Source organism: Pithys albifrons, chromosome 7, assembly GCF_047495875.1.
Source record: "Pithys albifrons albifrons isolate INPA30051 chromosome 7, PitAlb_v1, whole genome shotgun sequence".
NCBI lineage: Eukaryota > Metazoa > Chordata > Aves > Passeriformes > Thamnophilidae > Pithys > Pithys albifrons.
In genome coordinates this window covers 3,358,571-3,384,857 of record NC_092464.1, presented here as the reverse complement: position 1 = coordinate 3,384,857, position 26,287 = coordinate 3,358,571, and the positions used below count along the sequence as shown (strand labels likewise).

At 48.5% G+C, this 26,287-nt stretch overlaps 3 protein-coding genes across 3 annotated transcripts in view; 2 read left to right on the top strand and 1 right to left on the bottom strand.

Moving 5' to 3' along the window:
* Window positions 1-1,958: 1,958 nt before the first annotated feature.
* Window positions 1,959-8,263, top strand: ACKR2 (atypical chemokine receptor 2). The gene is made up of 3 exons (XM_071559876.1): window positions 1,959-2,006; window positions 2,595-2,652; window positions 4,495-8,263. The coding sequence occupies exons 1-3, from the start codon at window positions 1,986-1,988 to the stop codon at window positions 5,607-5,609; spliced, it is 1,194 nt and encodes a 397-aa protein (XP_071415977.1). The 5' UTR covers window positions 1,959-1,985; the 3' UTR covers window positions 5,610-8,263.
* Window positions 8,264-8,348: 85 nt separating this feature from the next.
* Window positions 8,349-10,096, top strand: CYP8B1 (cytochrome P450 family 8 subfamily B member 1). The gene has a single exon (XM_071559875.1). It carries the CDS (start codon window positions 8,450-8,452, stop codon window positions 9,980-9,982), a length of 1,533 nt encoding a protein of 510 aa, XP_071415976.1. The 5' UTR covers window positions 8,349-8,449; the 3' UTR covers window positions 9,983-10,096.
* Window positions 10,097-12,152: 2,056 nt separating this feature from the next.
* The window catches only part of OBSCN (obscurin, cytoskeletal calmodulin and titin-interacting RhoGEF), a 186,255-nt gene continuing 172,120 nt past the window's right edge, over window positions 12,153-26,287 (bottom strand). The window contains 11 exon segments of the mRNA XM_071560603.1: window positions 12,153-13,613; window positions 13,743-13,892; window positions 15,986-16,061; window positions 16,522-16,745; window positions 17,351-17,590; window positions 18,904-19,024; window positions 20,269-20,439; window positions 22,751-22,873; window positions 24,117-24,284; window positions 24,384-24,494; window positions 25,799-25,921. Coding sequence (XP_071416704.1) covers window positions 13,436-13,613; window positions 13,743-13,892; window positions 15,986-16,061; window positions 16,522-16,745; window positions 17,351-17,590; window positions 18,904-19,024; window positions 20,269-20,439; window positions 22,751-22,873; window positions 24,117-24,284; window positions 24,384-24,494; window positions 25,799-25,921 — 1,685 coding nt within the window. The 3' untranslated portion in view covers window positions 12,153-13,435.

Sequence of the window (26,287 nt, the reverse complement as noted above, 5' to 3'; positions counted from 1 at the left end):
AGGTTGCTCCAAGCCCTGTCCAACCTGGCCTTGGACACTTCCAGAGATGGGGCATCCCCAACCCCTCTGGCTTTCCCTCTTTGTGATTGTCTCATTGACTGTTTTCCCAAATTTCAGTTTTCAAGCAGATCTTTCTTTACCCCCACCGTGTGCCAAGCAGTGGATTTTAAGAATCCAAAGTTAATCCAGAAACCACTCCTAAAAAAGCAAACTGGAGCAGGAGGAAGAATCTGCTGGGATCCCAAAGATGCCTAAAATTCTCCTCTAAACCTGAGGGCAGCTCATCGGAGCAAAACAGCCAAGCCAGTGTTGCAGTGTGTTGTTTGTGCCTCCCCATCCCTGAGCAGGGACAGGCAGAGCTGCTGCTTCTCCTGCAGGGTCAGCCCTCCACCCACCCACAGCATGTAAGTGGCGCAGACCCCATTTGTTACAGCTGTATCTCTCTAAATGCGCTTCCCATTACCCCTAATCTGGTTACTTTAATTGCCAAAGCCATTAGGGCCCTGCAGTCAAAGGAAACAAAAAAATCTATGCAATTATCAGCCCCCAAATTGAGTTAAAATCCTGTAATAAATTACAGCAAAGGCCACTTTCTCCAGTGACTCTCAGAGGCACATTTAACTCCCCGCTTCAGGGCAGAAACTCAATTAAAACCAAAAACTTATTTCATTTTCATTGCTGGGCTAATGAAACCTCTGTCACCTGTAGCATCTCTGTGTGTGTGTTCAGTGTCTCAGCTCTGTGAGTGGCTCTTGCTCTCTGTTAATGTTGCACATATATATATTTACTACATAAATATATACAGTTATTATATGATATATTTAAATGCAGCAGCAGGTGTTGGTGGCAAACCTGAAAATGGCTAAAAATAATATATTTCTCTCTGTGAGTCCACTTAAGAAGCGGAATGTGGGATGCAGAGCTGTGGCCATCACTGCTGCTCCATCCTCCTGTTTTTACCAAGGTGGTTTGAGGTGTATAAAACTCACCAGGATTGGCACAGGGAAAGCTTTGGCACACTCAGGTTGTTCCCATAGCCCTGTATGGTGCTGAGATGAGGAAACAAGCAGGAAGGTGACCACTCACCAGTGATGTTCTAAAATTTCTTCAATAAACCACTTCATCACACCTTTGACAGAATCCATATCTGCTCTTGCAGGGGATGGGGATCCTCCAGCATCCAAAGAGCACATGAGTTATTCAGAGTTCCTGAGAAACATGCAGGTTTCTACAACAAGGTCTCAGCCCTGGGAGCATCTCAGTGTGGAGACCAGGCAGGTCCAATCCTGCCTGGGGAAGCATCATCTTAATACCCATTTGTCAGGCAATGCCAGATGTTTCCACTAATTAAAGCTTTTAGAAAACAAAAAACAAGAGAGACCTTGATGCCTAATCTGAGATTGGGATGCAGCAGACCCAGAATCAGCAGGGGAAAAGGAATTAGGGATAGTTCTTGTTTGGGAGGAGATGGGGTGGAGGAAAGGGAAGGATCAAGGTGGACAGAAAAAAGAATGCATGGAAGAACAGAAGGAAGAAGGGCAAAAGAAACTGGTTATCTTTAAGCAAGTGGCTGCTCTGTGGGTTTGTCTGACACATTCCAGAAAAACCCAACTCAAACCGATTGGTGAGTGTTCCCACTCAGCCTGTGCATGCTGGGATGGACAGGATCCAGCAATCTCCACGCTGTGCTGATGTGATCTTGGATTCCAGCAGCTCTGACTGTGCCCAGCCTGGTGCCCGACTCCTGCAGACTGCCTTCCTGAGGAAGGGGCACCCACAGCAGAGGGTGCCCATCTCTGGGTGACAGCAATGCTTTGGATGTGGGAAGGGAAGTGCTCGGACAGGGTGGAGACCTTTTGTCCAGTGTTGTAATTTGATAATACCAGGAAAGTCAAAAGCAAAACCAGGGAGCTCCTGTTTCCTGCCCACTTGCTCTTACACAAGTGAAAGAGGTTCCTAACAGCCTGGTTCAAGCCTTCAGCAGGATGGAAACAGAAGAAACTTCTGTAAGTGCATTTTCTTCCTCTCCCTTGTAGACAAAGCTGCGCAAGGAACCTGGCCAGGTTCTCTTTTCTTTTTGAAAGGTGGCCAGTTTGGGATTGGGATTAATTTCTGAGCTCAGTCCATGCTCATCAGTTCTGCACTCGGGCTGTGGATGTCAGTGCTAGACTGATATGGAGGGAGAAGGAAGTGGCAGGGGGAGAAAAGGCATCTCAGTGGGCAGAAAGAGACCAGAAATGTAAATTTTGGGAGTGGCTTGTCCTGGTGTGGGCACAGAGGGTGTGAGGGAAAGGTATTTACGAGTCTGTTTGGGTGTTGCTGTGATCAGCAGGGTGACCAGCTTTGGTTTCCTCTCCAAGGCATACAGCCACAAATATATTTGGCTGGGGGTGAATTTCTTCCAAAATGTGATACAGGAAAGAACTTTTAAAAAGCTCATTCCCAGACAAGTCCCAGACAAACACTCTCCCGTGGCAGATCCCTGCTCTCCATCACTGCTCTGTCTGGAGTGCCTTGCAGCACTTGGCAAAGAACTGTGAGACAGCAAGAAAACACTTCAATCCAGCTCAAATCACTTTTTGTTTTCTTTTCAGCTGCCTGGAATTGCCTGGAATGAGTATTCAAGCAATTTTAGACATGGAACCACAGCAGGTACATCCAGAGCTTCCCCCCTTATGGCTGCACATCCACAGGAATCCTCAGCACCCCACTCTGAGCCACGGGGGCTTTCATTAACCCATGTGGAGTGGAGGCCTCCCCCTTTCCCAGGGGGTTTGTGGGGAAGGAACCATCCCTAGAAGCTGCAGAACCATCCTTGGGATACCTGGCACAACCAGGCACCAGCAGCTTCATTTTATCATTACTCAGTGACTGCAGGTCTCTTGGGAAATAGGAGAAAGAGATCCTTGAGGAAAAACTGCAGGCAGGGAGTTACACAGCCAGGCACGTTTGGGATTGCTGGAAAATGAGCCCCAGGGAAAAGATGGGCAGCTTTTCTTCAGGCCTGAAAAAGTGTTTTAGGGGTGGAGGGTTATTTGCACTACTTGTTCTCTGGATTGCTGTCAGAGCCTGGAGATTAGCCTTGATTTTTAAACTCCACATTAACCATGATACCAACACAATGTGGCTCAGGCAGATCCCATTCCCACTGTAGGCTCTTCTTCAGCAGCTGTTGCCCAGTTTAGGTGGCTTTTGAAACCCTTGTAATGTTCTTGTTTGTGTGGTGGGTTTTTCTCTTCTGAAAAGCAGAATCCAAAAGTAAGAAGGTCCAAATCATTCATCATTTCCTGACATCTGGCCTGCAGCTGTCTGAACCCTGAGGCCAGCCCTGGGGAATGGCCAGCAGCCACTGGGGTTGTCTCATGGTTGTCTCATGAGACACTGGAGTTGTCTCATGCAGAGTAGATTCCAACCACATTCTTCCAGCTGAATCTGTACCTCTAACCTTGATTCAGGACTTGATTCTGGTGTCTACTGGTCCTTACCTTGGATGAGTCTTTGAGCAACCTGTTCTAGTGGAAGGTGTCCCTTCTCAGGGGTTGGAGTGAGATGATCTTTAAGATCCCTTCCAACACAAACCATTCTGGGATTCTATGAGCCTATGATACATAAAGACTTTTTACAAGAATCTGTGGTTTAGTGTCCCAGAGTTGACATGGAGAGTGGTCAGTGTCCCACCAGGAGCAGTGAGATGTTCAGCATTTTCTCTCTGGGAACAGCCCCACTGTCATAAAGGTGCTGGTGGCAGGTTCTGCTTCACCAGGGCTTCAGATTCTGCTTTCTCAGGAGTGACTCAGGTGAACAAGCAGCTCACAGTGGGGCATGGTGCTGGATTTCCCATAACTGGGAGGAGAAACTTCCTCAAAAGCTTGTGGTGGTGTCCGGAGGAAGTGAGTTGTGTCATTGGAGACTGTGGTCATTTACTTTCAAGTTTTATTTTGTTGGAGTAGGGAAAACAGAACTAATTTGTGGGTTTTTATGTGTAGACAGCTCTCCTCATGCTTAGGCAAAGGCCAAGGAGGGCAGGAGACAACACACTCACCAGAAAGTGGCTGAAGTTGTAACCTATGAACTTCCAGTACCTGAAATAAGCCTAAAAGAAAGTTGAAGAGAGACCTTTTACAACAGCATGGAGTGACAGGACAAGGGGGAATGGACTCAAACTGAAAAATAGTAGGTTTAGGTTAGACATTAGGAGGAAGTTCTGAGCTGTGAGGGTGGTGAGACACTGGAACAGGTTTCCCTGAGAGGCTGTTGATGCCCCATCCCTGGAAGTGTTCACGGCCAGGCTGGATGAGGCTCTGAAGAACCTGGTCTAGTGGAAGATGTCCCTGCTCATGGCAGGGGGTTGGTACAAGATAATCTTTAAAGCTCCTTCCAACTCAAAACATTCTATGATTCTATGAACAAAAGGAAAACACTGCATGATGTGATGTGTTTGTTCCTGTGTGGATTCAAACACTTTGATCCCCTTCCCTTGTCTCTTGCTCTTAGGCAGCCACTTGTCAAACACAACCTCAACAGTGACAACACCTGCTGACACCTGGCTGGCTGTTGCCAACTCCAGTGAGTACCCGTACGAGTACCTGGACGAGGAGGATTATGGGCAGTACAGGCTCTGCACCAAAGAGGAGGTGCTCTCCTTCAGCAGAGTGTTCCTGCCATCCTTTTACACTGTGATCTTCCTGCTTGGGATGGCTGGGAATGCCCTTCTGTTTATTGTCCTTATTATGGACATCAAGAAGAAGAAGAAGATGACTGAGGTGTACCTGCTGAACCTGGTGGTTTCAGATTTCTTCCTGCTGCTGACCCTTCCTTTTTGGGCTCTCTACATTTCTGAGAGGGTCACCTGGGACATATTGTGCCCACTCTTAAGTGCCATGTACACTCTGAACTTCTACAGTGGTATCTTTCTTGTGAGCTGCATGAGTCTGGACATGTATCTGCAGATAGTTCATGCTTGCTCTGCTCACAGCTCCATGTCATGGAGGAAGTCCATCCTCTTCTTGCTGGCGGTGTGGATCCCTTCCATACTTCTCTCCATTCCTGATGGCCTCTTCACCAGCACAAGACAAATCCACAATAAAGCCACCATGTGCACTCAGGATTATGGCCAGGACCACTTATTTTGGAAAGTTGTCTTTCGTGTCACTCAAAACATCCTGGGTTTCCTTTTGCCCTTCGTCTTCATGGTGTTCTGCTACTCCCGCATCGCCTGTGTCCTTGGCCCATCGCAGCTGCCTGGCTCCAGGAGAGCACTCTGCTTAGTCTTTACTCTGGTGGGTGTCTTCTTTGTCCTGTGGTCTCCCTACAACATTGTCCTCATCCTCCACTCCCTGCAAGACGTTGGTGTGATCAGGAGCTGTGAAAGCAGTAGGAAACTGGACTATGCCATGCAGGTCACGGAGAGCTTGTCCTTTGTGCACTGCTGTCTCAACCCCTTGCTCTATGCTTTTGTGAAAAAACGATTCAGGTCCTATTTGTGGAAGATCCCTCAGGCCATTTTCAGGAGAAGTGATTTCTTTCACATCCAGCCCTCAGAGACAACTCCATCCGGCAGCAGATACGTGGCTGAGATAGAAATGTTGAGTATCACAAATTTATCATAAGTATTTGCATTACTTACACTATGTGTGTGCCCTCTGTGCTCTGTTTTACTGGTCCTAGCCATGGGATGGAGTTGGTGTGAGCCCACAACACTTTATAACCAGATGGTTCATCCTAGCAAGATGAGGATTTTCCATGTTGGGATTGAAAAAGTACATGTGGGACCTGTTTCTGTCGATACAAAACTGGGAGTAACTGTTGACTCCCTCGAAGGCAGGGAGGCTCTGCAGAGAGACCTCAGCAAATCAGAGGGTTGGGAATCACTGGCCATAGGAAGTCCAATAGGGAAAGTGCTGGATTCTGCCTCTGCGTTGGGGAAACCCCAGACGTTTGGACAGACTGGGATTGAGATGCTGGAAAGCAGTGCTGGGAAAGTGCTCTGGGGGTCCTGGTCAGTGGCCAGTTGGCCACAAGCCAGCAGTGCCCTGGAGCCAGGAGGGGCATCACTGTCCTGGGGGTCATCAGACTGGATGAGGGAGGGGATTGTCCCACTCTGATCTGCACTGGAGCAGCCTCATCTGCAATGTTGGGGGAGTTTGGGGCACCTCAGTTGAAGGAAGAAGTGAAACCATTAGAGGGTGTCCAAAGGAGGGACATGTAGATGGGGAAGGGCCTTGAGAGGAAGTGTGTGAGGACACTGAGGACACTTGGTGTGTTCAGCTGGAGAAGAGGAGACTGAGGGGAGACCTCACTGCTGGTACAACTTCCTCAGGGGGGACAGAAGAGGGGCAGGCACTGATCTCTGCTCTGTGGGACCAGGGACAGCACCCAGGGGATGGCTGGAGCTGTGTCAGGGGAGGGTCAGGTTGGATCTCAGGAAAAGGTTCTTCCTCAGAGGGTGGTGGGCACTGACCAGGCTCCCCAGGGCAGTGGGCTCAGCCCCAAGGCTGGCAGAGCTCAAGAAACATTTGGATTATCCTCTCAGGCACAGGATGTGACTCTTGGGGAAGGTCCTGTGCAGGGCTAAGAGCTGGACTTGATGATCCTTGTGGGTCCCTTCCAACTGGGCATATTCTGTGATTCTGTGAACCATGCATAAGATCTTTTCTATAGACTCCAAAGGATCTGATGGAGGAGAGCAATCCCATTATCCCTTTGGTTCATAGTGTAAGCTATGGAGTAGCTTTTCCACATGCATCCATCAGGCCAGAAACCCAGGAATAGATTTTCCACACTTATCCATCAGACCAGAAGCCCAGCTTGGGGGTGGCTCTTACCATCTGCCAGGTAGGTGGCAAGAGCCAGCTGGTTCAACTGAGACAATCCCTTTGCCTACAGGACAGACAACGGGAGGAATTGGGCACCTTTAGGCTGAGACAGTTCCCTCTGTTCTGACGAGCTGTGCCACAATCAGCTCTGCTGAGTAGGAAACTCTGTGTCTCCAAGAGATACATCCTTGGTGAGAGATCAGTTCAGTCATCCACTGATCTGAGACCAATTGGATAAGAACAAAGTTGAAACCAGTAACAACCAGTGAGAAAAAAAAAACCAAGTGGGCTCAGCAGAGCAGTGGCAGAGGTATTTGCCTTCCAAAGAGCTGCCTTGACAAGATAAAAAAGATCTGTGGATACTGTAACATAAATATTGCCTTTGCAACACCACGGAGTGAGATTATGGCCTGAACAGAAGGGCACAGAGAGCTGTTGGCCAACCCTTATTTACCCAGTGTAGCTTTAAAGCTCAAGATTATGACTTTGCTGACTTTTATTTAAATGTATTATTGACCCCAAATGCTCCTGAACCTTAAATGGTCCCTTTCCAGCCTGGAAACATATTAAGCATGGGACTTGCCTGGATTTATTAAAAAAAAAAAAGAATTCTTTAAAAGAAAATACTCATCACCCTAATTTTATTGCTGGACAAGGTTACAAGACCAAGAAGAGCTTTGAGTTGATCTAGAAAGATGGATTTGTTTTCACTGCTGTTATTTTTCTTCCCAAGATTGCTAGAATTTGTTTCCATCATGGTAAGGCTGGGAGCTTTCCTTAAGAAAACAAAGCCAGAATATGTATTTAACTGATGCTGTGATATGGCCTTCATGGGTCAGGTCACTGGAGGGAATGTGGAAAGGGACAGCAGCTGGGAAACAAAAAAGAAGATGAAGATTGTGATCACATAGAGAGGAGAACTCTTGGGACTGTGGATTATGAAGGGATTCTCAGGGGAAGGGCAAAGGTGAGGGAAATAGCAAGGGGATAATGTCACTCTGCAATGTGAGGGTGCTGCAAGGTCCAGGCACCAACGACAGGGACAGAGATTTGTGGAGAATGTGTGTGTAGATCAGGGTGGCAGCACTGGGAAAAAACTACCAGTGCACTGTGCCTTGGAGAACATCAAAATTTTGGAGACCTTTCCTTCTCTTGGGTTTGGAGACTAGATTGGCTCAGCTGTAACCCCCTTCCTGAGCTCATTTCCAGCAGCATTTCCAGGATCCCATCTTTGTTTCATTTTCCCAGCCTGCAGCATGTCTCCATAGCCTGGTCTTAAAGGCAGAAATCATGGAGTGGAATCCTCTGAACCATTTTTTTTAATCCAAAACTGGGCTCCATACCCCTAGAAAAGGGAATTTTAAGGTCCTGCAAAGCACAGGCCAAACCCCACCCCCCTTACCCAGCATGGGTTCTTCAATGAGATTACAACATACCTTCCACTTCAGAAATCCCAGTTTATCCAGGGAAAAGTTCACGCCGGTGCGCTCTGCAGGGCACGGCAAACACTCTGCCAATGGGGACAGAGACTGCCAGCCGTGTGCTTACATAACAGGTGCTGGGTGGGAACAGAGAGCACATTTCCTGCCCCAGTCTGTTCCCAGTCCCAGCTCCTGGACGGGCACAGAGACCTCATGGGGCTCTGGGTGGTTCTCATCTGTACCTTGGTGTCTTTGCTGCTCGGTGGGCTCTACGTCCTGGGTGTGTTTCGGAGACGGAGACCAGATGAGCCACCTCTGGACAAAGGGACCATTCCCTGGCTGGGCTACCTGCTGGATTTCAGGAAGGACAGTTCAGAGTTTCTAAAAAGGATGCAGAAGAAACACGGGGATGTGTTCACGGTGCTGATCGGTGGCCGTTACTTCACCTTTGTGATGGATCCCTTCTGCTTTGGTGCCATCGTGAAGGAATCACGATCTAAACTGGACTTCAGGACTATTGCAATTCAGCTGGTCCTCCAGGTTTTTGGCTACAAGCCCATCGAAGCCAACCACAGTATAGTCCATTCAGCGAGCACGAAGCATCTGATGGGAGAGGGACTCACAGTCCTGACACAAAACACCATGGAGAACTTTCAGAAGCTGATGCTTTCCAATCTGAGCTCAGGAAAGGAGAAGGGAGTGTGGCAGGAGGACAACCTCTTCCATTACTGCTACAACATTGTCTTCAGAGCTGGGTACCTGGCTCTGTATGGCTGTGAGCCACACCAAGGGGCAGGAAGCAAAGAGAAAGCTGAAGAGCAAGATCGTGTCCACTCCAACCAGGTGTTCCATGAGTTTCGGAAGTACGACCGCCTCTTCCCTCGCCTGGCCTTTTCTGTGTTGCCTCCCAAGGACAAAAGAGAAGCTGAACGGCTGAAGAAGCTCTTCTGGAGTGTGCTGTCTGTGAAGAAGGCCTGGCAGAAGGACAATGTCAGTGCATGGATAAGTGATCAAGACCAACTTCTGGCACAGTACGGTGTCCCCGAGTACATGCGGGATCGTTTCATGTTTATGCTCCTCTGGGCATCCCAAGGCAATACTGGCCCAACAGCCTTCTGGCTCCTCCTGTACCTGCTGAAACATCCAGAAGCTCTGAAGGCTGTGAGAGATGAGGTGGATAAAGTTTTGAGGGAAAATGGGCAGGAAGTGAAGGCAGGGAGCCCACCAATTACCATCACAAGGGATATGTTGAACCAGACTCCTTTTCTGGACAGTGCTCTGGAGGAGACCCTGAGGCTGATGGCAGCCCCATTGCTGATCAGAGCTGTCCTGGAGGACATCAGCCTTAGGACGAGCAGTGGGGCAGAGTACACCCTGCGCAAGGGGGACAGGGTGGCTCTGTTCCCTCACCTCTCTGTGCAGATGAACCCAGAAATTCACGACGAGCCTCACAAGTTCAAGTACGACCGTTTCGTAAACCCAGACGGCACCAAGAAAGATTTCTACAAAAACGGGAAGAAGCTGAAATATGTCAACATGCCTTGGGGGGCTGGAGTATCCACCTGTCCTGGGAGATTCTTTGCCAGTGCTGAAATGAAACTCTTTGTGTTCTTGATGCTGAGCCACTATGACCTGGAGCTGGTGAATGAGGAAGAGGAGATCCCAGCGATAGACGTCAGCCGTTGGGGGTTCGGGACAATGCAGCCCGTCCACGATGTTCGCTTCAGATACCGGCCCCGCTTTTAGTTTGGGGAAGCCCTTGTTGTGCTCTTTGTTCCTGTGGTTATCAGATCCGTGCAGTGTCAACACTGGTATGGTCTTCTTTGCTTAACATTTATCATGGCTTTTGGTTTCACCTCCTTCTTGTGTGTCGCTGCTCTGTGTCTCTGGTTATTGTGGTGTTGGGGTATGTGACAAAATATAAAATGTGCCCTGTGGAGCTATTCCCAGCCCCATCCCAGTGGCCATCAGTCCACTGAAAGCACATCTGCACAAGCCCAGAGGAGCACAGGGGCATATTGGCAGAGGGGAACCCAAATGAGGGTCTTCCAGGGAACTTTCTTTTTGTCCAGGGTTGTCCCAGCAGAGCCGTCAGCCCCGTGGCCCTGGCATGAGACCCATGGAGATGTGTCGTCAGGAACAGCTCTCCAGATCACCATGTGGGCTAAGGGGGTTTGCTATCAAGGCAGGGGAGACATCCTATGCTGTGTAGGGGAAGAGCATTTTGGGATGGCAGAGGATTTATAGTAGGATAGCTTTGGGGAGGAACCAAAGGGGGATAAAGGATGGATTTAGGTGATCTGGGGAGGTAAATTGAAAGGTAAGGGGATGAAAAGGGACTGGTTGTGTGTAAAGAGGTGTGTGGTCCATACACTTCCCACACCTGATCTGCTCCAGTATCTTATTAAATTCCTACCCTTAAATTGAAGACCACGAGTGAAAGGACCTGTGTGTCCACAATGCCAGTCCCTGGCACTTGTGTGAGGACAGTTGTGAAGCAAAGATTAGGCCAGACGAGCTGGAAAATAAATGGCTTGGAAGTGGGGGGATGAGCTGCTGTGTGCCAGCACTGGGACTGCATTATTTTGTTATCAGCTCCTCCCTGCACATTTCTTTACTTCCATTTCTGAAGTATCATTGGCAGGATATCATCAGCTTGTAGTGAACCCCTGAAAGGTCAAAGAGCAGCAAATATTCTCTCCAGAGATCTAAGAATTTCTTTGGAGTTTTCAACTTGTCATACCTATGGTCCCCTTCTTGTATCTGATGAGATCCCCAAACCAAAGAGAGCAGAGGTGGGATGTGCTGAGCCAGGACATACCAACAGCTCCTTTGAGTTTCGTGTGCAAGAAAAGGTCAGATCTTGCCAATCATCTCACTTACCATCAGTGGGATTGTTGCAAACATCACTCACTACCTGAAGTGCCATTTCCTGTGCTTATGTGAGTTAGGAGTGCAGGTGCTCACCTACCTTTCCAAGGCTGCAGGAGGCTGTGCATGTAGACACCACTCTCTGCAAAGGCCCAAGGGGGTTGTAAGGAAAAGGATGGGAGATGGGAAGTGGATCTGGATCAATAACCAAAGTGGGGCACAAGAAGACAACCTCAATCCCTTGTGGGCTACAGCCACTGCAGCCTTACACCCCTCAGACATCTGTTTTATCTGGGGGACCAATGAAAGAAAAAACTTTGCCCTACAAGCTCTGCTTTGCTTTTTTTTCCTCTTCAATAATTAGGGGAAATTATCAACCCTTACAGAAGGTAAATCCCAGCCTTTCCTGTAGATTGATTTTAATGCTGGCACTAACCTTGAACTTTGGAGATTCTGTATGACCAAGAAATGAAACTCAAACATTTTCACAGATGTCCAAACATCAAAGGCAGATCCTGCTTTGTTCTGCAAAGGGCAGGGTGATGTTGTAACTGCGTGTTGAGGTCAAACTATCTCAACCTGCCAAACTGGGCATTAGTCCAGACCTCGTGGTGTGGAAATTCAGGTAGAAACTATCAAGCAACTGTAGCAGAAAAGTGAAACCAACTCCATCTGCACCAGGCTTGACTGTGACAGTTAATATTCCCATTAGCAATCCCAGCACCTTTTCACAACTTTCATGTTGGTTCTCACCTCTTTTTTGTCACCCATGGGTTCATTACTTAGCTCTGCTACCCAGAATTAAGTTGGAGCTCTTCTCATGTTCTGGTCAATTGAAGCTCCAAACCATATCCTGGAATGCCTTAGATTAGCTGGAGAGTTTAGAAACATCATCACATCCTGGTCAAGTAATGTCCTCACTCCAAGGTTCCAGGAAAAGGATTTTTTGTGTGGATGGTTTGTATGGAGCTTGTTCCCTGCTAATACACAGTGAATATTGGATATCACTTGTAGGGACCCCAGGTCAGAGTTAGAGGTGAGGGAATAGGCTTGGGAAAGGGATATAAAAGTAATGACAATGATTCAGCAGAAAAATCTGGCTTTACTTGCTTGTCAGAATGGTTTACTTAACCAAACAGTATTGAGTCTGTAAAAGATTTCAGACATGCTCAAGTGCATGCAGGTGTGAGAAGCAACAAAAAATCATACATGGAAGAGTGTGAAAGCTCCACATGAGTTAAATCTGCAATGAAGTTTTATGCTTGGAGGGGTTCTCCCCTGGCACTGAGTTTTCCATCCCAAAGTGCAAACAGCAAGAGTAAAGAACCAGTCTGTGCCAACAAACAACCCAAATGGATTTGTGAAAGAAGTTAAATTGGAAGGAATCCAGGAATAAACTTGAAAAGTTTACTGGGGGGCAGCTCTCACTGCAGTGTCTGTGTCATGTAACTCCTCAGTACCCTGGGAGAGCTGAGTGTGGAGTCTGCCCCTAAGCCCTTGGTGTTCTGACCTGTAGAACTTAGTGAAGACAATATAATACAACATCAAAGTTTTATTGAGTCAGTGCCTGCTCTCCACAGCACAGTGAAAGTATTCCAGGTCACAGTTCTTGCACTGCACACTGAGCAAGGGAATGAGCCACGATGCTGCATCCTTCAGGTTTGGAACAATATGGATTAAACATGTTGGGAAAGACCATCCCTGGCTAAACAGGCTCACTTCTAGTATGAAACTGTAATGCATTAGGAACTGTTTGCCTGCTTTCCTTCCTCTGGACACAGACACAGCTCTGAGAAAGCCTCCACTTAATGCTGCTTGTATGGAAAATTGAAGGAAGTCAGTGGCACCAACAGATGCATCAATCACTGCAGAGAAACTCAAAATAACACTGAGGTTATCAGTACAAAGCCATGACACAGCCAACACCATCCATTGCGGAGGAAAGCAGGGTTGGAAGGAGAAGGAGGAACCTGAAATGTCAGGATTTTTTAAAAGAATTCAAACAGGCAGCCTTTGCCACACCCCTGGGTAGATGTGCCTGTGCACTGCCCAGGGGAGAGCAGCCTGGCTGCAAAGTGGCCAAGGACACCATCTGCGTGTCACAAGACTGGTCACTGCTGTGTTTGCCACCTTTGTTGTCCCATGACACGGTTACCCAACAATTCCTGCAAATGCAGGGCCAGCCTGGGATGGGCAGGACATACCAGCACAAACACAGAGGGCAGTGACCCCAGCTCAGCTGATGGACACCAACTTGGCAGGACAGTTTGGTACCAAACACTGAGTGCAGAAGGGGACAGGGAGGCAATTCCCGTCTGTGCCATCCTGTCACTGCGCAATCATGAGGCCATACTTGGAGCACAGCAGGCCCCTTTTCTTTTCCCGATCCATGAGGAAATTCCTCAGTTTGGTGGTGGGGAAGGTAACCAGTGCTTGCTGCCTGTTGTCCAAGCCTGTCTCCTGGAGCCACGGGCTCTGAAGGCACTCGGAGGCTGACGGCCTTCCCCTGGAACAGGCAAAGGCGAGGAGGTCAGTCAGGGAGCCCTGCTGGGCAAGGGGGCTCCTTGCAAATGGAGAGAAAGGAGGGGCAGGATCTGCTCCAGCTGTGCTGTTGGCAGAGCAGACACCACCTTACCAGGGGTTGGCACACAGAGTGCTCTGGAGGAAGGACACTGCTCCCCCAGACAGACCGGCATAGCACCGCGTGAGCTTCACTTTGCCCTTCCTGGTGGTTCTCAGGAACTCACAGGGGACGTCGGAGCTCACGGGGTAGTTGGCACTCAACCTGCCCCAAAAGAAGAGAATTGATCAGCATGGAGTTGCATCCAGCTCTGGAGCCCCCAGCATGAAAAGGACATGAACTTGTTGGAGTGAGTCCAGAGCAGTCCACAAAACTGCTCAGAGGGCTGGAACACCTCTGCTCTGGAGACAGGCTGGGAGAGCTGGGGGTATTTGGTCTGGAAAAGAGAAGCCTTCTTAGAGGCCCTTCCAGTGCCTAAAGGGGCTCCAAGAGAGCTGGAGAGGGACTTTGGACAAGGATCTAGAGTGACAGGCCAGGGAGGAACAGCTTTAAACTAAAACAGTTGGGCTTTAGATTAGATATTAGGAAGAAATTCTTTCCTATGAGGGAGGTGAGGCCCTACCCAGAGAAGCTGTGGCTGCCCCATCCCTGAAGTGTTCAAGGTCATGACAGGGAATTTGTAAGTAGATGAGCTTTAAGGTTCCTTGTAACCCAAACCATTCTAGGATTCTATGACTCTTATTTGAGCATTGCTCAAGATGCTCCTTTTTCCAGTAACTCCCACTCAGTAGTGAGAGGAGAGTCATGACAATGCACAAAAACATCATATAGGAAGTGAAAATCTCAAAGGCTGCTGTTCTTCAGTGGGTTTCCTGGCTTTGGCTGCTTTTCCACTTGGTGTCATTTGAATTTTCTTTGGTGGAGTTGGGGCTTTTCAGACAAGGCTGAGAAAAACAACAGCTGCTGTGTTGTGAAACAGCCTCCTTACCCTATGGAGGATTGGGCATCCTCCCATCCTGCAGCACCCCACAGACACTTCCATGTCCTCCATCCCACAGCCAGCTTCATCCCAAGCCAGCCCCATCCCTGTCCAGCCCACAGCCAGCTCCATCCCTGTCCAGCCCACAGCCAGCTCCATCCCTGTCCAGCCCACAGCCAGCTCCATCCCTGTCCAGCCCACAGCCAGCTCCATCCCTGTCCAGCCCACAGCCAGCTCCATCCCTGTCCAGCCCACAGCCAGCTCCATCCCTGTCCAGCCCACAGCCAGCTCCATCCCTGTCCAGCCCACAGCCAGCTCCATCCCTGTCCTGCCCACAGCCAGAGCCATCCCTGTCCAGCCCACAGCCAGAGCCATCCCTGTCCAGCCCACAGCCAGAGCCATCCCTGTCCAGCCCACAACCAGAGCCATCCCTGTCCAGCCCACAACCAGCCCCATGCCCTCCATCTCACAGCCAGCGCCATGCCCTCCATCCCACAGCCAGCCCCATCCCTGTCCAGCCCACAGCCAGAGCCATCCCTGTCCATCCCACAGCCAGCCCCGTCCCTGTCCAGCCCACAGCCAGCCCCGTCCCTCTCCATCCCACAGCCAGCCCCGTCCCTCTCCATCCCACAGCCAGCCCCGTCCCTCTCCATCCCACAGCCAGCCCCGTCCCTCTCCATCCCACAGCCAGCCCCGTCCCTCTCCATCCCACAGCCAGCCCCGTCCCTCTCCATCCCACAGCCAGCCCCGTCCCTCTCCATCCCACAGCCAGCCCCGTCCCTCTCCATCCCACAGCCAGCCCCGTCCCTGTCCATCCCACAGCCAGCCCCATCCCTTTCCATCCCACAGCCAGCGCCATCCCTGTCCATCCCACAGCCAGCCCCATCCCTCTCCATCCCACAGCCAGATCCATCCCTGTCCATCCCACAGCCAGAGCCATCCCTGTCCATCCCACAGCCAGAGCCATCCCTGTCCATCCCACAGCCAGCCCCATCCCTCTCCATCCCACAGCCAGATCCATCCCTGTCCATCCCACAGCCAGATCCATCCCTGTCCATCCCACAGCCAGATCCATCCCTGTCCATCCCACAGCCAGCCCCATCCTTCTCCATCCCACAGCCAGCCCCATCCCTCTCCATCCCACAGCCAGCCCCATCCCTCTCCATCCCACAGCCAGCCCCATCCCACAGCCAGCCCCATCCCTGTCCATCCCACAGTCAGCTCCATCCCTCTCCATCCCACAACTTTCCATGGCATTCCCAAGGAAAGGAGAACAATGGATGTTAACTGTCTGAGTCAGTGCACTTTCCCTGACAGGTGAATCTGAAATTGTGGTTTTACGGCCACTCAAAGGGCAGGGAAGGACAGACTGACTTACATGATGAAGGCTGTGATTCCAACAGACCAGATATCAGTCTGTGGGAGGGCTCCTTGCTCTGTCAGCAGTTCTGGAGCTGGAAAAGCAAACTGGTGTGAGCCAAGCTCTGCTCCAAATGCACTGAGAGCAGCACAAAAGCAGAGGGTCCTTTTCTGCTTTGCTCCCTTCCCAAAAGGGAAGGAGCAGCAGCCCCCAGGGCAGGGAGCTGGTTGAGGTAAGACACATTTGTGGGTGCTGATTGCAGTGAAACCTTGAGAACCTCAGGCCACGTGGCAGCAGTGCTTGATCCCTGAGCTCTGGACACCTGGATGCCAACCAGAGCAGCGCTGGCTGGGAGCTCTGGCTCTGTCCCTACAGTCTACACTAGGACAGCTGCCACCACCATCTGCTCCCAGAAACTCACACCACTACTGGAGGGCAGCACCTGGAAGACCTCACTTTTTTTGGGGTCAGCTGCTGCCTTGACCTCTGGGTCTATCATTTTATCACAGATTGCAGATAAGGCCAAGGTTGCTGTGACTGAACTCTGGGCTCACCCATGGTTTCGACATAGTCCATGCACTTGTCCATGGTAATAACTTTGTCTTGTGTGTAGAATTGTGCATTCCCAAAATCCAGGAGTTTCAGCAGGTTGGGCTCGGTGATGATCATGTTCTCAGAGCGGAGATCCAGGTGCAGGATGTTGTGGGCATGGAGGTACTCGGTGGCACTGAGGATCTGCCACAGGTAGTCTCGAACCTCCACTTCTGAGTACGAGGTCCTGGTAGGAGAAAGGGAATAGAAAACAGAGGTGTCCTGTCTGGCTGCCCAAGAATGCCCCTCCACACCCACTGTCATCCTCCCCTGGCTGTCTAATCCCACCAGGCCCTGAAGAGTCAAGAAAAAACAACTCTTCATTTAGCAGATCTGTTGTATATGGAGAGGCCAATCCATCCTGTGAGTCAGATTTACAGATGCAAGAATTTCAGGAGGTTGTAGAGCTGCATGTCAGAGAAAGCAGAAATCAAAATGCAGATTTGATGCCCACCATTGCCTCTCTTTTAAGCACAAGATTTCATCAGATTCCTTTTCTGACATCCTGAGAAACAATGTGGAGGAAAAATGAGGTTTTCTGAGTAACCTCCATGTTATGGGAGATGGGATTTCATATAAACTATTGTAAACTGCTTTCAGCATCCCAGCTGAGGCAACTTCAGTAAATTTTAGCTCTCAAGAAGTTGCAGAACAAATGCTTCACAAATCCCACAGGCAATGGCAGCATGCTGGAACTGATGGGAGGGATGATCCAGTTTGTCAGGAGAAAGCCAGAGGTGTTTTCCTCCTGACACCATCCCTGAGTGGCAAACCCTTCCCTCTTGTTATTACCGTAGTGCCAAGGAGTGGAGCAGCTCTGGGCCCACACACATCTCCTGGATCAACACCAAGTGCCTTGGGCTGACATAGGCTCCCTTCAGCTGGGCTATGTTGGTGTGGTGAAGCTTCCTCAGGACTTGGTACTCCAGTAGCACAGTCTGCTTGTCCTCTTGCCAGTAAGGGATGATTTTAGCAGCTAAAGTCTTGCCACTTACTTTCTCCCTGCACTGTCGGACGATGCTGAATCTCCCCCTGGTACAAAGGAACACAAAGGCACATTAAACTTCTCTGCTGCTCCTGGAAGAGCCAGGAACTTCTGTTCTTCAAAACCCCTGAGATGCCATGCGGTGTTTTTCATCCAGCCCGATGGGGAGTTACTGCATCTATTGTCACAGTTTGCACACCCTCCTGTGCCTCTAAACTGTACAGTCACTTTGAGTTACAGGAGTGAGAGCTTAACTCCTTTGGAGAGAGAGGGGAGAGAGCAAGAGAACTACTCCTTGTTGGCACAAGAATTCAGTGCCTCTCTCCTAGGCAGAGAAAGTTGAATCCTGACCCCCTGTCTGAAAATGGTGCCCGCAAAGGTTGATGCAGCAAGGACAGGAAACTTGGTCTCACTTCACAATATTTCAGGTGACTGCCCTGCTGCCCAGCATGGCTGTTGGGATAGGACAAGGTGAGGGTTTCAAACTAAGAGGGTTGATTTAGATAATAAGGAAGAATTTTTTTACAGTGAGGGTGGTATAACACTGGCACAGGTTGCCCAGAGAGGTGCCAGATGGCTCATGCTTGGAAATGTTCAAGGTGAAGTTTGATGGGGCTCTGAGCAAATTGGTTGAAAATATCCCTACTCATTGTCAGGGGGTTGGACTAAACGACCTTCTGAGGTCCCTTCCAAACCAAACCATTCCATGATTCTATGACCACTTTGCTCTCCCAAAATATCCACATTAAATCCTACCAAACCAAGGTGAGGATCACTCAGCCAATGGTCTCAGGTTTGTGTGTATCACTCTGGAGGGGTTTTCAACAGCCCACTGTGACACTCCCTGAGCAGCATCTCTGTAAATGTGACTTTTCTAAACTCCAGCCACATAGAATTGTAAAATCATAGAATGTCCTTGGTTGGAAGAACCATTAATGACAATCTCATTCCAACCCCTGCCATGGGCAGGGACATCTCCTACTATCCCAGCTTACTCCAACCTGGCCATGGACACTTCCAGAGATGGGGCAGCCACAGCTTCTCTGCCCAGCCTGTGCCATGGCCTGCCCACCCTCACAGGGAAGAATTTATTTCTGATGTCTAACCTAACCCTGCTCTCTCTCAGTCTGAATCCATCCCCCCTTCTCTTGTCACTCCATGCTCTTGTAAAAAGTCCCTCTCCATCTTTCTTTAACTCCCTTCAAGGACTGGAAGGCCACAATTAGGTCACCCCAAAGCCTCCTCTTTTCCAGGCTGAACCATCCCAATTCTTGCAGCCTTTCCTTGTAGGAGAAGTGCTCCATCACAATCCATGTGGGATTTCCCTCTGGGTCACTGAGAGCTCAGGTGGATTCTCTACCTTTTGATCTCTGTTTGGAAGGCGCAGGTCTGGTAGGTTGGGAAGGGCTCAGATGGTGAGATTATTTCACTTTCCTCCTCAGCAGCAGGTGATGGGATGTCCTGTGTTGCAGCACGAAGCTCTGCAGAAGGAAAAAGGGACAGGGATTACATGGAAAAACAGCTCTGTGTGGAAGCTGGAGCCTCTCTGACCCACCCTCCACTATCTGTGAACACCAGCAAGGTGAGAGCAGGGCAGACTCTGCAGCCTGGCTCCCATCTGGGGTACCCAGGGCTATTGGAATGCAACAGATTCTGCTCTGTCCACCCAGAAATTCCCTGGTGTGGCCACTCCAGACAGTTTGAGATGGATTGCACATTGTGTGATATGATACATCAAACATCTCAGCCCCTGGTTCTCATCTTCTCCCACAGCAAGTCATCAGGGCATGGTAAGACACTGACAGAGAATTAGAACCTTCTTTTGGGTGGATATTTCAGGGCAGCAGCTGAAACTTGGTGCTCTGGTTCTGGTGTGCTCCCTGAAACACCAAAGCATCCCTTTAAGGCATCTGCTTGGAAATGCTGAACACACTGAGACAGAGCAATGAATCCCGGACCAAGGGAAAGCAGAGGATTTAGGGTGAGTTAAAAATATCTCTGTGAACTGCTTTTGACAGAGCAATCCTCTCCGTTGGGAGGAAATTCCACTTGGACCATCCATCTATTTCTTAGCAGAAGGGATACTTTACCACAAGGATGTGTTTGTTGTAGGGTTATGGATTTCTTAATTTTAAAAACATGTGAGTTGTACAAAGTAGCCAAACAAGTGAAAAAAAAAACAATAAATTGAGCTTTCTTTACTTCAGAGACAAAATACAGCTGGAAAATTCACCACAGGAGAACAGTAATTCCCAATGGAAATCACCCAAACAGAGACATTAACTACTGAATTTCAGATTTAATCTACAATATAGAGCAGGTCCAGGGTTTTCACCAGTGGCAAATCTATATCAACAGATAAATGGCTCCACTGATGGTCCAAGACACATTTCTTCATGATCTCTAGTCCAAACTGAGTGTTTCTTCAACAGGTAATCTACAGTTCACAGGTTTTTATTTTATTAAGAAATTATATATATATATTTATATTGTTTCTATTTACATAATGTTATTATCTTATTGGGTGTTCTAATATATTTACACATATTCCCCTGTGCCCAGAACTAGAAAATAATTAGAAAATAATGTCATTTTAGGTGGCAAAGCCCTAAACCACCCTAAGCCATGTGGACTTTGCTTTGACTTCCTTTTGGGCCCACATCGAATAGGGCGCAGTGGTGCTGATGGAGGAAGATCCCAAAGTTTTCCTGGGATTTGGGCTTACCCCTGTGATCCTTCCCAGTGATTTTCACGTTGGCAGAGGGGGAGCTGTAGGGGCCCATTCCTGCTTTGCTGGTGCAGGCTATCCTGAAGTGGTAGGTGAAGCCCTTGGGCAGATTTTTGGCATAGTAGCAGCAGTCAGCAAGGTCAGAAGCAAGAGTTGTCCACTCCCCATCTTAACCAAGGAAAGAGAAAAGACTCAGTTATGGTGGTCTCACTGGGCTGCTTTGCTTTTTTTTTTTTCTTTAGATTTTGGGGTTTGTTGGAGTTGCTTTTCCACCAGTTTTACTTAAATGCTGGTAATATGAAGGAAAAAGGTCCATCCCAATCCCTTAATATCCTGTGATTCTCTGAATCTTGTAGAATGGAGGAAAATCCAACTTTTGTGCGTGGTGACACTCACTGTACCTGTGCTATTCTTCTGACAAGTCCAAGTTGTGCCAATCTTGTTTCAGAGGAAACTTTCCTGTGTTCTTTCTTTTCATCTTTCCTGTGTTCTTTCTTTTTATCCAATTCCTGCACCAATCTCTAATGCAAATATGCATCAAGAACTCCAAACAGACCCCCAGCTAAATCACTGATTTATTTTTCCTTTTGGCCCTGCCTTGGATCCACTTGAGACGAAGAGGATTCCAGGACAGAACTATCCACTACACCCTCCTAGCAAAGCCAGTGTTTGAAATGTGGAGAGTTTTACTTGGCTTTTATTAAACTCAGATGATTTCTCAGGGAACTGAAATTATTGCCACATTCTGGACTAAGGTGTGAAGAAGAAAATCACCAGCAAACATTTGATAACCACTCATTTCACACAGTGCTCTGTCTCATATTTTGCTGCTGCAGCTCAAGGCTGAACTCAAATCCCTGAGTTTAAACCCATCCTTTCATTCAAATAAACAGTGTTGGAGAGCTTCAAACTATTGGCTAAGCAGTAATTCACCCTCCAAACCCAAAGGATTGATGACTTTGCAGGGTACTGGCTGAACTGGGAGGTGTGTTTCTATAAGAAGGAGCAGAAAAAGCTTGAAAATAGAGAAAAGTGTCTGCAGGAGCAGCTGGCAAAAGCCTGTGGGCAAATAATGGATAAAAGGAGGATTTTTTTCCCTCTTTATATTAATCCTCCTGAGTTCAGGAACTTTGCATGTTCCCGCTAAATACACAGAGTGCAATGGAAAATTCTGGATGCTGTTTCCTGGTTTTCTCCCTAATTGGAACAACTTGTGTTTGGATCCTCCCCCAAAGTGTCTCCTACTGTTGTGCAAAAAGGAATAACAATAAAGAAAAAGGGACTCCCACCAGCTCCAGGGGGAAATGGCAGAAAGATGCTGCCATGCTCATCCTAACCCAGAAAGGAGTGTTTGTGTATTTGAGGAGTTAAATGAAGGAACATGGAACAGCTGAATCCAAAGGGCTGTGTTTGTGTGGCTGCAGCAGGATTTGCTATCAGACATCACATCCATAATAACATCAGCAGAGCAGTCCCAGGAGAGATGGAACAGGCTTTGGGGATTTGATTCAAAGCTTTGGTAACTAAACAGGAAAACATCCACTTTTGACAAGGGCACACAGTGACAGGACAGGAGGGAATGAGTTCAAACTGTAAGAGGAGGGATTTGGATCAGATGTCAGGAAGAAATTCTTCCCTGTGAGGGTGGGGAGGCTCTGGAATGGATTTCCCAGAGAAGGTGGGATGTTGGGAAGGACATGCTCCCTGTGAGGGTGGGCAGGCCCTGGCACAGGTTGGGCAGAGAAGCTGTGGCTGCCCCACCCCTGGAAGTGTTCAAGGCCAGGTTGGACAGGGCTTGGAGCAACCTGGGATAGTGGAAGGTGTCCCTGCCTATGGCAAGGGGTGGAACCAAATGATCTTTAAGATCCCTTCCAACACAAACCTTTTTATAATTCCATGATTCTAAGGTTCACTGACTTCCTCAGGCTCTGGACCAAGCCTTGGAAAAGAACATCAAAGGGGTGAAGGAGTTTTGCTAACGTTTATCTTGTCCTGGCTGTTGGCCCAAAGCTTCCTCCATAATCAATGGGAACAGAAAGCAGAGCTGTTTAGCAGAGGATGAATTCACTTTCTGATGGACCTTTTTTCTCAGCAGACTCTACAGAAAGCCTGCATATAGAATGATGTTTTCTGCTGGACATTATTAATGTATGATTTTGCCAAATTACTCAAGGCTGTGTATCAGACACCAACCAGGCCTTTTCTCCTGTAGCTGATCACTTTTTGGTCATAACTTTTCTGTGAGACAGTTTGATTCACACTGTAGCAAAGCCTCGGTATGAGGATGCACATTCCAGGCTGATTGAGCCAGCACAACACTTATCTTTCAGATGCCTAATTGATGGATGTATTAATTTCACTCCTTGCTCTAAACTGGGGAGTCCATCAGGCTGTTTCTGAATAAAAATAAAATTCCCAGTTGGTGAAGAGATGACACAAACTGAGATGTTCCCTGTGAGGCATAAGGACAGCACTTTACCTTCAGTCTTGCACTGGATGCTGTAATGGACAGGGGTGTTGGTTTCCACGGGTTTCCAGACCAGCTGCACTCCATCCTTGTAGACTTCCACGATGTCAGGGGGTGGAGGGCTGGGAGGAACCTCTGTAGAGAGGAGGCACAAACCCAGTCACTGCTGTGAATCCAAAGTCTACACCAAGCATGTCTCAATTACAGATATTATTTTTAGATATATAAGATAAGTATATGTTATATATAAACACATCTATGCACACACATCCAGTGGAACAGCAATTTAACCATCCCCTAATACAAACCCAGTATCAAGATTTTCTCTTGGAGGGCTCTGAATCCAGAAGAGTGAAGAAGGAGGGAATGAAGCCTGCAATATGTGCCAGAGAACCAGACAGCAAAGGCTGTGGCTGTGAACTACAGCAAGGGAGAGATTGTCCTTTGCACCTCCCTGCAGAAATCTCACCTCAAAGGGATTTACAGGTCACATTTGGGGGGAAAAGTATCTCCTGAAGAGAGGATGGTAACCTTAGTGAAATACATGAATTATCAGAAAAGATGACCTGAGTTGAACTGCTTTGTTCCCATCTGAAATATCTACCCCATCTTAGCCACATTATGGAGGGGTGGAAAACAGCCCTGGAAAAGTAAAGAGTGTTTAAGGATGAGAACCTAAGTATGAGTGACATAATATGGTATGGAATAAGGGGTGGAGAATGTTATGGGTTCACCCAGGTGGGCCTAGATTTGGGCTCTGAAGTTTGGACTAGGCCGAAGCTGTCAGCTGACTTGAGCTGGGCTGAGCTAACAGCTGACCTCTTCTAGCCAGTAATTTTGTATTCCATACCACATTATGGCATCATCTCCAGGGCAGTAGGAACCAGTGTGGGAGTGGTTAAGGCAGTCTCTTCTCAGCCCTCCTCTTGGGAGGACACACGATGCTGTCCCAGGGGGGATGGAGAGGACCAGGCCCACCACTGGCTCACAGGGTACCTCAGGAAAGTAAAACGTGCTGTTCTGGGTCTCTCCTTTCTGCTTGAGTTTGTCTCCCTGGGGAATAAGTCTTTTCTTAAGTAATGTGTAGTTAGGACAGTAGAATTTGTGTGTTCGTTAAGAAGTTGAGGTGGGGAACTTGTTGTTGCAGACTTGTGTGAGTGTATATTTGTACTCTCTTCTAATTGTCTCTTTCTTTCTGTGAAAAATATATATAGATTTAGTATAAATGCAGTTTGAAGTGGTTTTTTTCTTTCCCCTCTCTTTTCCTCCCTTTCCCTGGTGTTAGGAGGGAGGCTTTTCTCTCTGTGCTTGGGGGGGTTGGCAGTTGCTTATCTCAAACCAAGACAATAATACCTATTTCTGTAGCTACTTCTCTTACCTGCTTTCCTTATGACACAAGAGGTGGATGCTGAGCCCAGAGAGTTTGTGGCCACACAGGTGTAAATCCCAAAATCATCAGCACTAACAGAGAGAATAGTTAAGAGCTGGAAGTGTTTGAGTGTGGATGAGATGAGGATCCGGGAGCTGCTCTGGACAGGGATCCCGTCTGAAAGGCAGAAGGTGGGAGAGTTAAGCACCCTGCAAATTGATTCCAAGGTGTCTAAACCCCTCCCTGGAGGTCAGGGACTCCCTAGGGGGGTGTCACCTCTGAACCAGTTGATGTGCAGAGAGGAGGCAGCTGCTGTCCGGCACGACAGCGTCACACACTGCCCGGTGGCCGCAGCCTGGTCCGTGAGCTCCTCCGTGAACGACGGCGCTGCAGGAGAGGACAAGCAGTTATTGAGGTCTGCATGGAAACTAAATGCATGCAGGACATCAGAAAGCAGTTTCAATCAGTTCAAGAACATCTCTGGTTTGTGCTCTGACATTCCATCGATCACCCACCGGACACTGAGCACAGGTGCAGGAGCCCCTTTCAGCCCCATGGACACAGTGTGGCTGCTCACACATGATCATCCAGATGGATCTGGGGAAGTCCATGGGGAATATCTGCATTCCCCAGCCCTGCTGGTGCAGCTGAGGCAGCAGAAGAGCTCAGAGCAGGGAGAGATCATGTCACACCAAGAGTGTTGCTCTGGCTGAGCCCAAATCTGGGGGCAAAACTAAATCCATGTATTTCAAGGATGAGGGACAAGAAGAAATGGCCTCCAGTTGCAGCAGGAAAGGGTTAGTTTGGATATTAGGGGAACTATCTTCATGGAAAGGGTTGTCAGGGATTGGAACAGGCTGCCCAGGGCAGTCCCCATCCTTGGAGGGATTTCAAAGACTTGTGGATGTGACACTTGGGGACGGGGTTTAGTGGTGGCCTTGGTAGTGTTGGGTTAATAGTTGGACTTGATGATCTTAGAAGTCCTTGGCAACATAAATGATTCTGTGATCAAGACCACATAAAAAGAGGGAAGAAGAGAGAAAAGATGGATATGGCAGCAGGAAAAAGCCCACAAAGCATCAAATCTGTTCCTGTCTCCATGAGAAAGGTGGAGAGAGCTCAGATTTTCCTCTGTGTTTCTCCAGGGGTTTTTTTCCCATGGTTTCCAGGAGCTGCCAGCCTGACAGAGCTGCCCTTCCCAGTGTTTGCCTGGGCTCTGCTGAGCACTGGGACATGAACCTGACCTTGGGAAATGCTCCTGATAGAGTCAAGGGGAATCTTGTCTGGGAAAAAACAAGTTCAGCTTTGCTGATGAGGCTGCCCCATCATTTTTCATTCCATAGCTCTACAGCAGCATGTCTGACACATACAGGAACTGCTGCAGTGTAGGAATTCATAATTCCCTGCCTCTGCCTTCCCACACATGGATACCCCTTTATTCTCTTTCTAGCTAACACCTAGATTTTATTCTTTTGCAGTGGCTTCCTAGAATGGTTCCAATTTGCAAACAATGCCATAAGTGTTATCAAGGTCCATGTTCTGATGTAATCAGAGGAGACTGGCTCATGTTGCATGAGTTGGTCCAGGTCATCTCAAGATCCATCCTTAGAAACAAGTCTTACATAGAACTGTGATTTTCATCACTGGTACTTCATGGTAAAACAAAGCAATGGTTTATGCCACAGCAATACCTTTCTCCTTTGGCACGAGGCTTGGTAGCTTGAATGAGGAGAGTGCTGATTTCCTCTTCAGAGATCCTTCAGCCCCTATTAACAGCTCTCTTTCTGCTGCCTCACTTCCCAGCTCCCCAAACTCTGTTTCAAGAAAGGATGAGAAGTCATTCAAGGCCATCCTTTACCCCGTGGCATCAATTTACAGTGACAGCTCTGCCATTCACACATAAATAGCTCATCACTCGCAGGTTCCCTTATTAACCAGCCTTCAGTCAACAGGGAAGGCTGTGGCAGCTGTTACAAACAGAGCAATGTCCTGGAAGAGTGGGGAATATCAAGGAATGGCAGAGAAGAAAGGACAGATTCTGATGTCTCTTAGTCTGGGTGACTTTAACTGCTTCTCACAGTAACTTTAGCTTTATTTTTTAAGAGATTTATCATGGTCAGATGATAACTGCAGCAAGGAAAGCATCACCCAGCCCTGATCTGCTTTTGTGCCACTTCAGA